Source organism: Mytilus californianus, unplaced genomic scaffold, assembly GCF_021869535.1.
Source record: "Mytilus californianus isolate M0D057914Y unplaced genomic scaffold, xbMytCali1.0.p SCAF_22, whole genome shotgun sequence".
Classification (NCBI taxonomy): domain Eukaryota; kingdom Metazoa; phylum Mollusca; class Bivalvia; order Mytilida; family Mytilidae; genus Mytilus; species Mytilus californianus.
In genome coordinates this window covers 1,654,315-1,667,901 of record NW_026262671.1, presented here as the reverse complement: position 1 = coordinate 1,667,901, position 13,587 = coordinate 1,654,315, and the positions used below count along the sequence as shown (strand labels likewise).

General features: G+C 30.7%; 1 protein-coding gene across 3 annotated transcripts in view; it reads right to left on the bottom strand.

Annotated features, from left to right (window-relative positions):
* Window positions 1–4,935: 4,935 nt before the first annotated feature.
* Window positions 4,936–13,587, bottom strand: part of LOC127732079 (phosphatidate phosphatase LPIN1-like) — a 60,464-nt gene continuing 51,812 nt past the window's right edge. For all 3 annotated transcript variants that reach the window (XM_052241135.1, XM_052241134.1, XM_052241136.1), the window contains 2 exons: window positions 12,821–12,924; window positions 4,936–11,222 (listed from right to left, as the gene is read on the bottom strand). In XM_052241135.1, coding sequence (XP_052097095.1) covers window positions 11,063–11,222; window positions 12,821–12,924 — 264 coding nt within the window. In that variant the 3' untranslated portion in view covers window positions 4,936–11,062. The remainder of the gene's footprint in view (window positions 11,223–12,820; window positions 12,925–13,587) is intronic.

Sequence of the window (13,587 nt, the reverse complement as noted above, 5' to 3'; positions counted from 1 at the left end):
TAATTGTGGTATCGTTTCTGTTCGTGTTGTGCTTAAAGATTATCCTCCTGACATTATGTTCCTTTTTTAAACATAGGTACGAATATCAGGCAGTTTGTTTATAGTTTAAATAGCGATTTATGACATCACAAAGGTGCTTAATGTGTTTTGCCAAAACTTTAAACCATCTTTTTTCCTTGGCCTCTCTGCCTTTTTTGCTACATTGTCGGGAAAGTTTAAGTCTAAACTAAAACTAGGGAGATGATCTTAAAAGTATTTCCAATACACTAAGTATAGTTCATAGTAAGTAGTTAAAATTCATCCAACTTTTGACTTTTCTAACTTTCGTGTCTGATTGTTTTGTTCACACATTGTTTTCGATATAATGGAATTATATGCCATTGTCATATAAGCGAAAGGTTGTTGCGCATGCGTGATTGACAAAAAAAATTATATAAATTAATAAAAAATATTTAATAACAATTTAAGTGTTTGTATATACAGATTGTGATTAAAAAATATGCAATTTATGTACATGTTTTGGTTTGGATTTGTTTATTTGAAGCTAGAGAGAACAGCGGGTGTTAGCTGATCTCTAAAGCTGTCAACAGTGGTGGTTTCAATAACAGTTTGTGGTAGCAAGTTCCATTGAATAATTGTTCGCGGGAAGTACGACCATTTTTATGTGTCCTTGGAAGTTTGGATGTGTCTGTATGTCTGTATGGTTTTGTCTTGTTCTGCTGTCTGTTTGTTCAAGATTATGCGATGGAATGGCTACAAGACATTGTATTACTTTATAAAATAAAATAAGTCTGGTTTTTTAGGCGTCTCTCAGCTAGTGGTGGCCATTTCAACTGATTTAGCATGTTTGTGACACTGCTCGTGTAATCGTAGTTGTTGTGTACATAACGAGCAGCTCGTCTCTGCACATTTTCTAATTTTATCTGTTGTTCTTTCATATGGGGGTCCCAGACACTACAACTATATTCTAGTTTGGGTCTTACTAGTGCCTGGTATGCCCTTGATTTTATTTCTGTGTTTGTAACTTTTAAATTTCTTTTTAAAAAACCAAGTGATCTGTTCCCATTTGATACTATACTGTCTATGTGCCTATTCCACTTAAGATTGGATTGTAAGGTGATGCCGAGGTATTTTGCAGATGTTACTGATTCGAGAATGTGATTGTGGAGGATGTAATTATGCCGGTAGTTATTTTTCTTTTGTGAGATAGTAAGGTTGGTACATTTATCAGGGTGAAATGCCATGAGCCAATCTGACTCCCATCGTGCTGCTGAGTCTAGATCTAGTTGCAGTTTATGACAATCATCCTGTGTTTTTATTTCCCTGTAAATAATGCTGTCATCTGCAAAGAGTCTTAGCTTGCTGTGTTGTAAATATTCAGGTAGGTCATTTATATAGATGAGGAACAGTATTGGGCCAAATACTGTTCCTTGTGGTACACCAGATGTACTGAGGTGGAAGAAATGCCATTGATGACGACTGTTTGTGTTATGTCATGTAGAAATGCCTGAATCCAATTTAGTGTGTTATTTTCAATACCATAGTAGTTGAGCTTGTATAGGAGGCGACGATGTGAGACTTTGTCGAACGCTTTAGCGAAGTCCATTATGATTAAGTCAGTTTGTGTGTTGCTATTATTTGTTTGTGCTAGTTCTTGAATAAAATCTATTAACTGTGTTTCACACGACCTTGATTTTCTGAAGCCATGCTGAAGATCGTATAATATATGATGTTTTTCTAGATGAGACGTGATACTACTTGTAATGATATGCTCCATGAGCTTGCAACATATGCAGGTTAAAGATATTGGCCTGTAATTTACGAGTTTGTATTTTTCCCTTTTTTTGAAGGCTGGGGCTACATTAGCATGTTTCCAGTCCTTAGGTGTTTCTCCAGTTTCAAGCGACTTTTTAAATATTAAGATAAGGATTGGTGAGATTTGTTCCTTTAGTTCTTTAAGGACACGGCCATTGATATTGTCAGGGCCGCAAGCTTTATGTGGATTAAGGTTCGACAGTAATTTTGTTATACCTGATTCGTTGATTGTTATCTTTGGCATTTGTGGGTGGGGGCTTCTACCTTTGTCTGGGATGTTATCATCTGTTTCATTTGTAAATACTGATTGGAACTGTTGATTTAAAATGTTCGCTTTTTCTTCAGTGTCTGTAATGAGTTTGCCATCTTTTTTCAAAGGTGTAACACCAGTGTTATCAGATCGTTCGCTTTTGATGTAGCTGAACAGATTTTTTGGTTTTGATTTTGATGTTTCATATTGACCAGGTTCGTTTATTGGTATATCACAAATCATTTTTTCAATATATTTCCAATATTCTGTACGTAGTTCTTTTTGTACTGTTTGTTTCAACTTTTTGTATTTTTCTGGATCTTTCTTCCTTTTTCAATAAGCTTTGTTTTTCTTGTTTATAAGCTTACGCAGTTTGTCTGTTACCCAAGGTAATCTATGTTTGTATGTGATCATTTTGTGTGGTACATTTTTTTCTATAGATTTTATGAGGTCTATCTTAAAATTTTCCCACAATTCATCTACATTACTGAGTTTGTATTTTTCTTGTATTGTTGTTAATATTTCAATAAGATTTTTTTTTATGTTTCCCCAGTTGGCTTTATTGAATTTCATGATTTTTCTAGGTAGTTCCCGTACCCTTTTCAGCCATGTGTCAATCTCAAGGTATACTATATCATGGTCTGCCTTACCAATTGGTGGTAAAGTTGTCATTTTATTTACACTAGATGGATTATTAGTGAAGAACAGATCTAGAATTCTGTCTTTGCGTGTTTCTTTGTCTACCATTTGTTGTAAATTATGGTCAAAAGTTATGTCTAGGAGTTGTATGTGTAATTTTTGTTCTGGTTTTCCAGCAACAATGGATGGAATTGACCAATCAATATGGCCTAAGTTAAAGTCTCCCCAAAGCAATATGTTAGAATTTGAGATGTTTTTAATTTTTGTTAAAGAAATATTTAAATTTTCAAGAGATGTTCCATCGTCTGATGGGGGTCGGTAATAACATCCGACAATGATCTTTTTGGTGCCTGAAATGTTTATTTCCGCCCACACGCTTTCGCAATCTAATTGGAATTCATCTATTTTGGAGCTGATAAACTCTTTAGTAATAGCAATTAATACTCCGCCATGACTTTTTCCTTTGTCATTTTGTGTTCTATCTTTTCGGTACACATTGTAAAGGTTTGGTGGAAATAGTTCATGAGATGGTATATTTGGATTTAACCAAGTTTCAGTGCCTGTGATTATATCAGGTTTTGCAGAGTTAATAATTTCTTCAAGTTCTGGTTTTTTATTACAGATAGATTGAAAGTTAATGTTTACCACAATTTTGATTGGTCTTTTATACTAGCAATAAGCTTGATTATAGTCGCTTGATTTTGTCAAAAACTTCCTTAGCACTAAATTGGAGGACTCTTTAGAGTTTTAGGTGAATAACAGTTGAATCCCATACAAATATTTTGCCTTTCACTTATTGTTATCATTTTCACACGAATTTCTGTCAATGGGCCATTTTTATCAAAAATACGTAACCAATAGTTTAGAGTGCGTTTGAAGAGTGACTTGTTCTTGTTTTCCAACAATTGTTTCATTCCTCAAAAGTTAGATATTGTCTGTTATTAACTTTTGTTCTTGGTTTGGCGGAAATTGCACCGTACAAATATTTGACGACCGGGCAATAAAGAAAGTACTGATGATAGGCTTTCGAATGGTATATGATTTAGCTGTATGTCTGGTTTATGCATTGAAAATGAACGTTTATGGCTTATCTAATCCGCTCAAATGACACAATACAATTCCCGTTACAACCAGAAATAATTGCTGCTCTTTTACAGGACAAAACGAAGACCGTACTGATACTGCAGAATCCCGTAATCGTATGAAATAGATGTTTATCTCTCCGAACTTCAATATTCAACATTTACAGGGTTGGTAAATTTTCCATTATACCTGGCACCCATTTTTAGTATTGGGATTTTTGTTAAACATAGAAGATGCACTGGTTCTATATCTATATACTGGTATTATATAGAAGAAGTTCGTAAAATAACTAAGATGAAGGGGAAACAAAAGGACAATTTTGAGATGAACGAAAGATTATAAAAAAACATCTGCTGTTCCACCAATTTGCATGAAACAAGCGGCATAAAGGACTACCGGCATTTAAATCCTCTTTTGACAGAAATGCATATGTTTAATCTTAAGAAGTATTCTCCTTGTTTACCTACATACAAACATTTCATGTGAACTTAATGTAGATACTTACATATGTTTTAAAAGATATAAATTTTGACCTGAAATACTGCTAAAACTATTATTGCAAAATGTTGTGGTAGTTTACTAATTGATTTGAAATCATGAAAACAATGTTGGTTTATAAGTTGAAACTGAGCTTTGAACTAGATTTTAGAAACTGAAAGTACTCTTTGATATGTCCTGATTGCCTTTCTATGTCTTTTGTATTTTTCTTTTTGTGTTCTTAATACTGATTTGATGAGTTAAGCTCTGTATACTAGATTTTTAAATTCTAGGTTTATGATGTCGAGCTTTGTGTTCTATTTATGCCTATTCCATGTCAGAACACGTCATCCAGTGGTTCTTGTTGTTTTTTTTCTGCCATAAATACTTGTTGTTAGCTGTGTAGTATAAATCTTATTTGTTTCACATCATATATTCTTATCCTGTGGTCTTTTAAAGCTGATTTTGTCGTATAAGTGTTGTTTATGGTGAAAGCCAACACAGGGATCTGCAGTTGTTGCATTCCTTGTCCTTTGGTATTTCCTGGATAAATGTTTCATTGGCAACAATACCACAAAATATTGAACTTAGTATAAGATCCGGAAAACAGAAGTTAACTCTTTAATACAATAAAAAAAATACTGAAAAAAAACAGAAAAAAAAAACTCAAATATTGGAAATATTTTTAATATCTATCATCAAACTTAAACATATGGTAAACAAAATCTCTCTCAGACAACAAACATTCTTTGATCTATATTACACTTCTGTAAAATGCAACAGCAACATACTTAATTACAGATAAATTCATTTCAAAAACTAACAAGAAAACATATTGCTTCAATGCTAATTTCCAAAACTATTTGATTTTCAAATGAATACAGACGGTCAGAAATCAAGGAAAGTTCCACAATTGGTCAAACCTTGTAGTAATAGAAATTTTTCATTTCCCTACCTATCACAAATATGCAAATGGTCAGTCTGTGATTATTAACATTTACTTTAAAGGGATACCAATTTTTTTTTAAATGTACAAGGTCAATTTTGCTAAATACTTTATGGATTCTGAACCGTTTTTTTTTTCAAATCCATTTTTTTAGGAAACTGTACCTATGTCAGAATGCTCTAAAAAACCAATTACAAGAGTTAGACATGAAATTTGGAACTTCCTGTGACTGAAATTGTCATCTAATCAGTGAAATTATTGCATGATTTAAGAAAAAAACACCTTAAACACAAAGCAGAGACAGTCATTATGAAAGTAAAAAAAAGATACATGATTTACAGAACTTACAATCACATGGTGTGTCACATGACAAACAAGATAATCATATGACATAGAATCAGAAGCATTTATACAGCATTTAAACACAAAATGTGAATTTACAAAATGACATACAGACAGACAGACATATGCTTAACAATTCATACAACACATTAAAAGAGGGACAAAAGATACCAGAGGGACAGTCAAACTCATAGATCGAAAACAAACTGACAATATTAATATATTTCTGCAATGAATACAATACCATTTGTTTTCACTTACAAGCATAAACTGATTAAATAAAATAATTTTACTGGTTTGTGAATTCAAAAGTTCAAGATGCCAAAAAAAAAGGATTTATATTCACTACTGAGCTTAAAGACTGAAAATCATCCCCAATTCTTACAAAACTTATCTCTGTAATCACTTCCGCACTATTCAATCTAATCTTTAAACAAATTACCTATGTGTACTATAAGTTCCATACATTAAATAATACACATGTTTAGTACAATATTTCAAATTTGGCTGATATCTCAATAAACTTGATATGAACATTTTATGTTCAGTCAAGTGTGACTATTCACTTTCAAGAAAGACATCAAACACTAATTTACATATTATATGAATTAAAAAGAATTTTTTGATTTATCAAAAGGCATTATCCAGAATTCTCAACTATTTGTGTTCATCATCAAATATTTAAAATGCTTTCTTCAAACAGTATTGCTTGAGATCAAAATTTAGAGAAATTCAGATTGAAGGCATAACCTTATGGCTATTTCAGAAAAAAATGTATGAGAGAGTTGGACACCCACACATTATAATTTTATGTGGGTAATAGGAGTGAAAGCAATACACCCCTTCCTCTATTCAAGTTTAAGGTATGGATAGATCTAGAACTGTCCATTTTGATACAATATTCTTAAATGGTTGAGAATACTAAATTTGCCCCTTATTGAGCAAGACATTCTTGTTTTACTCATTTTGACTAGAACAAACTTGTAGTTATTGTATTCATATCATCTTGACCAGAATGCATCTACCTACAACCTGAGAACAAGAAATTTTTAGTCTTATTATTTTTTCCAGTAATATTTTACTATCATAAATCTTTCACATTCTGGGTTTCCTTGGCAATAAAGCATAAAATACATTGAAAATTTGATTATGCAAAACAAAATAGAATGAATTAATTTAAGAAAACGCACCAAAGGGAAGCATCATCCTTAATGCCAGGTACTCTAGAAGTAAAACAAAAATGTCTCAATCTATCCCTTTTGACATGTATTAATGCACCACTATACCTTAATTATTATTGCACAACTCAATTTCTTTGAAGTCAGATGAGAAATGTCATGGATCTAAACATTTTGACAAACAAGAACTCCCAAAAACCAAAAAAATTTATCACACATGAAAAAAAAAATAACAGAAAGACATATGTTAACACTATGTGTTATAATAATCAGCTTTTTAAAAATGAAAGACCCATGTATATATAGAGAAGATGACTTAAAGCAACTTCTCGAACTCTGCTAATAAAAAAATCACACAAAAATGAAACTATATCTTTAACATCTATAAGAAAGTAAAAACCAATCCTAATATAAACAGCACTTATAATTGAGACTCAAAGTACATTACAGCTATTTTAAACTCATATTTTGTGTGAATATTGAACACAAATGTTTAAATCCTTTTTCCAAGGTATTGTACATGCTGGAAAAACATATTGTATTTACTAAGTCTTTAGAAGAAATAAGATAAGAATGAACAAGTGAGAAGTTTAGTACAATTATGTGCCCACTCCCCCTAACATGAAAAGATGGAAACGACAAAAGTCACATGACTTTTAATGCATTTATAGATTATTGATGGTATTTAAAACGAGAGAGTGTTCCTCTGCTACAATCTCATACACTGGCGACTGCCTTGTGATCAAATGAAGCCAAGAAACATCCTCGAGTTTGAAAGACCTTTGATAATCTGTAATGACTCATAACATCATACATTCTAATTCTTCTTCACTGAGAAAAACCCATATCACTCAAGTAGTGTGATATGGAAAATTATCATCCAGAAAGATCAAAGGAAACGGTGAGAAAATAACAATAAAACAGATTATCTTATAAAAGATTTCTGGTATCCTTACTAAAAAATCAGGAATATAATAACTTAGATATTCAATCCATGAAACACAACTTCAAAAACTTCTCTCATCTACGCAAATACCAAGGGGAAAAAAGAAAACTATGATATATATGTGTCACTTAATTTCCTTATCTATCATAAAAATATTCTCTCAATATAATATAAATTAATCACGTTTTGTTTAATCTGGGAATGGTGAAGACTCTGGTAAAGTGGTCAAACTGGTGTAAACATATGGTAAATATTCTGTATGAAACATGGTCCCTTCCTTTCCCTGGTCATTTCAAAAGTCTTAGCAATTAAAATGATTTCGACAACATTTAATACATTATTTTAAAATATGATATGAAAATGCTTGAAAAAATTACAACACACATGCATGTAGTTGTGATAAGACAAATAGCACCAAAAGTTTACATCAAATATGTACAAAATATTAATGTTTCAATTACTATAATAATTTCATTAATTGTGACCTAATACATTTTACAATATCTAAAAAATCTTTCAAGTAGCTTCCAATATTAAAAAAAAAAAATATTTGATGAAATTTCCACTTGTCTAATGTCCACACATTTGTTGAAAGGAAGTCAACTATAAACAAAAAACCATGTACAATCTGTAACTAACAGTTGTACAACAAACAAAGTGCAACTTCATTTTCAAAACAGAAATGTGAAAGGCAACCAGGATAAAACTGGTTAAAATCAACATTTCACAACAGTAATTTGACTGATTCATTTATGACAAAATATCCAATTTCATTCTTTTTCATATCAAAATAATAGGGATAGACACCGGAATACAAGAGGCAAAAGGAGGGTGAGGCCTGATTAACTGAGATCAACTCTGAATAATGATAATATGAGACTACTTTGAACCAATTCTATGCAGAATGAGTGTAAATGACTTTTATCAATTTTTATCAATTTTAGTTATTTTATGAAGCTTTGTCATTGTCCAACAATTAGCAAAATTCATAAACAAAATACAGGAAAAACAAAATAATCCACTAAAATGGAGAAGAAATATGAACTTGAAACAGATGTTTGATGTCTCAAAATAGTGATGTTCAGAAATTAGCTATTGTAGAATTGGCTTTTGAAAAAGCTGCACTCATACAGATTATTTTGAAGCCAAAATATCAAACCAATTAAAAGCTTTCACATAATCAAAGAATTTCTATTGATATAGTATTTTGTTAAGTATGAAAAAAAAAACAGACTCAAATGAAGGGAAATAACTCATCTTTTCATCTCAATTACTTCCCTTTACCAAAACTACACTGCAAGGCAACGATAAACAAAATGATCTAAAACAAAATCTCTAATACTACCTTGCTGGATATAAATATACAATATCTATAGAACACCAACTTAATAAAACTTAAGCTGTCTAACTACACTGTCAATTATGTTATGTCCATAACATATAATTTCACCAAACTGAAAAATCCTTCATTTTCTTTTTTTTTAATTAATTTTACCAGACTGGGTGTGGCCTAAATAGCTACATAACTACAGGTTCTGTTAAATAAATAGCAAATTGTCAGTCATGTTCTTTTGAATTATTACAATTATCATACATACATATCAGATATGATTAAATTCCAATAAAATATGTAAATTAATGTTTGCAATGGATTAAAGATCATTGCTTCGGTAAAAATAATAACCAGACATTTATAATACATTTTTAGAAGTTCTATCTCAAGACTAAAGAATTGTACTGATTGTTACCTTATTAGTAGAAAGACTTTTATTTATTTTATTTTCCTAAATAAATGAAATAATTTTAAACTAGTCATATAACTTCAGGTATTGAAAATGCAGAATCAATTGATTTTTTTTTTTTATAAAAGTCAGGAATAACTAACAGAGATAAACATTTGTAGTGGAATGAACATGTTATGGACATAAATACAATTGACATTAACTATTACCATGATCATTCCTATACTGAGGTTAAAGTTTCTGTACAAAACTAAGCCAATTGTAACCAGTTAATACTGGAAATAACTGGATATCTTTAATACAGACTATTCCATTAAAATGAGTTGGAAGGTACGAAAGTAATTTTTATTTTTAGACAAAGGTCAAGTGCCATTTATGGCTGCATGTCTATTTGAAATATGCAAAATTACTGAAAGAAAGTGTGTTAGCCATGTTAGTTGTCATGGAGATTTTTTGAAAATCAATAACAGCCTTGTCACATCCAGGATCCATTTAATTAATTACTTATACTGTATTTAGTGGTAAAATAATGTTAATTTCCACGAAAAATTTAACCTCAATGTATAGTAATGAAAAACAATGAAAATATCTAACACATAAAAAACCTGAGATTTAACTTAACTCAACTTCTAAGGGCTATTCCACAATTAATTATATGGGAGTTGGAAGGCACCTGATATTATCAATATTGGGGTAAAAGGGGTCGAAAACAAGTTTTCAAACAATAACACATTTAATTTCTGAATAAAAGTGTATGGATAGGGTCTTTGTGGGAAAAAGTGCCGTTCAACCCCCTTACCTTTTTTTACCTGGAATAGCCCTACCACAATAATAACCCAATGAGTAACCAGTATTTCTTCACTAAATACTAAACTGATATCGATGTTAATGCTGAAACTTATCTAAAGCAACAAAAATGTGTTACTGAAAGTGTAACTGATAGTATAACTGAACTACAACCAAATATAAATTGATGTAGAAAAAAATATCCTTAAAAATGCTCTAATACCCTGTCAATAAACGATGAAATTAAATAATACAACTTTTAACTGAAAAAATCTAAAATAAACATATTATTTTCTGATTGTAATGCAAGTTATCCTGTCAGAAATCAACCTGCACTTAATTAATACCTAAATTGTTCATAAAATTTCAATATGTACTGATGTGTCTTACACATCTTAGATTTCAGTCCAATACAAATAACATAAAACCCTATTATGTTTGAATATTAAGACATCATTTTCCTCATAAACAAATTTATGGTCAAAAGGCAAGGTTTTGTGGGAAAAAGTCTTTTTTTTTTCCGTTACAGGCTTATTTTTCAGGTTTTGTTTTTTTCTCAAACTCAGTACACAGGGTAAAGTATAAAACTGCATGCCATGTTTATGGAGAATGTATTGAATACAGAAATCTTTACAGATAAATTTTGAATGGAAGCAACCAAATTGACATATCCTTTCCATTTTCATCAGACATCTGAATGGCCTGTCCAATATCATGTTCGTCTATGCCATGATCTTCAAAAATATCATCCAGTAAGTCAATACTGTTATTGCTTTGGAGATAATACTGATTGCCAACTATTTTGTTCAACTGGTTTTCTATTAACATCTTAGACTGGTTACCCATTGGTGCCGCATGTCATTTCGCTGGTCCAACCAAAAGTTGGAGGTCTGTGTCTTCAATTTCTATAAGTGGTTCCCGCCAAAATGTTGTGTTGCTGAATTCACTACATTCCAATGCATTCTCATGTATAACTGGGGGAAAGTAATGGTCTGCTATGTCAGTAAGGCTTACATACCTATAAACAGATAAAAGTTTTTTTTTGAGAAATAATTCATGCTTTCATACATTTACCTACAAACACATCAAGTTTTATCTAAGAAATATTTCATGTTCATACATACCTACAAACAGTTCAAGATTTTTTTTTCAAGAATAGGTCATAGTTTCCATGGTTTATTTGAAATGCAATTTTTGCATAAAATAAAAATCTTAGTCATTAGTGATGATAGAAAGGCATCTTTTTAAAAGTTGTGTTTCAAAATTTAAAGATTACAAATACACATACAGTCAGGGGTACTACTTGTACAAGTAATTTTTATTTACTTGAAGAAGTAAATATTAATATACTTGTATAAGTAAATTTGTAGGATACTTATACAAGTGTATTTTATTTACTTGTATAGGTAAATAATTTTTTGGCTTAGTTACGTCCCTTAGACATTCAGATTTTTTTACTTATACAAGTAAAAAAGTCATCCTTTCTTCTTTTCTTGAATTCTTAGGACTTCTTTGCTCTAATAGAATTTTTAATTGTCTGTCCTTTGCAGATGTCTTTACAAATCATTTAAGTGTAATTTCATGGACAATGAAAATCTCATTTGTCTATTATCTTCAGAACACTGCTCATTTACAAGCCCCCAAGGGGCAATTTTTGAAGGCCTTGCGTAATACTTAAGATCTTTGCGCAATCAGTTTCTTTGTTGAAATAATGAGATGAAACATTGAACTCTAATAAAAAATTATGAGCTAACCTGAGAAAAATTGTTAAAGGCATGTTTTTACATCTCAAAACTTGAGAATTTTTGTGGGATTGTAAAAAAAAATTTCTTATACAAGTAAATTTTTGAGAAAATTAAGGGGAGATTATTCAAACATTATAATTAACTTATATAAAGGATATTTTATTTACTTCTTCAAGTAAATAAAGATTACTTGTACAAGTAGTACCCCTGACTGACATAAAATGGATTTTATTTTTAATTTATTGATTTTTAATCTAAGAGCTCACACACAATGTACATATGATCTCCAGTGTCATTCAAAATAAAACTGACCTTGCGCATTGAATTGTGACATGTGTACCTTATGTTTTCTTTTTTTGGAATTAAAAAACAGCTTTGTTATACAAGGCTAAAGATGAGCGACATATAAAGATGTAAAACATTGCTTGTACAATGTACTACTTTTGACAAAGGTGGCCTATACTTACGGGTTAGCAAAATTGTGGATAATTGAATCACACTTTGTACTTAAAAATTTAACCACATAAGTGAAAATGTGTCAGATTCGAAACTAGCCATCATACATATCCAAGTTTATGATATAGGCAGAGGAATTGAAGAAAATGTTACCATTACGGCCTGACTGAAATGAATTGTGTATACAGTGGATTCATTTATTTTTGTAGGTATCAATTTTTGTAGATTGAGGAAAACTTGCATTTTCAAGGATATTCCATTTTGTGATTTTGCTGAAGTAAGTCAGCATATATTCCTATAAAACAATTGTAATTAATTGAACATTTAAATTTTTGGTTTCCCTGTACCAGTGAAATCCACGAAAATTGGTATCCAATGAATAATAATGAATCCACAAATTGACCAATGCACTTACGATGACTGGAATGTAAAGTGTGATTCCTGTTTGAGTTCTCCTCGTGGATTGATTGTAAAGATTCTGTAGGGTGGAATATTAATGGCGGTGTATGCATAAACATCCTGTAATATTGAAAATGAAATAAGAACATTGGAATGCAGACATAATATTACACAGTCTCATCAAAATTGGTTGAAAGATGTTTGTATGAAAACTGTTAATTAAAATTAATATAGATCAGTTAAGTAATAGTGTTGCAAAATGAAACATTAGTTTTATATACTAATACTGATTGGTCTAGTCATTTTATGCAAGAGCTGAGACTGTCAAATATGAAATATGAGAATGATTGGTTTTTACATCACAATTTCAGCATTATTCTTGTACCAGTACATATCAAAATCATGCAAAATATTATTCATTGGTAAGGTCTACACAACATTTTTTTAATATAACTTTTTTTTATATGGACTCTTTTCTAATGAGATATATAAATTCTATAGAATGCATTATAAAACTCATGTTAAGGGAGATAACTCTGAATTATACTATAGAATATTATGTAAAATGTACATCAAATAAATATCTGTCCTGGCAAGACAGTAACTGGAAAATATTACTTATTCCTTTCATCTACACCCTTATTGCAAGAGAGTGACAAAAGTAATTATTTGTAGCCTATAAAATATGAATGTTGCATGATTCTCATATAGACTACTAATTATAAATATATAGTCATTGACCTTTAGAATAAAATCCATTCAAGGTAAAACTACTATAACTTA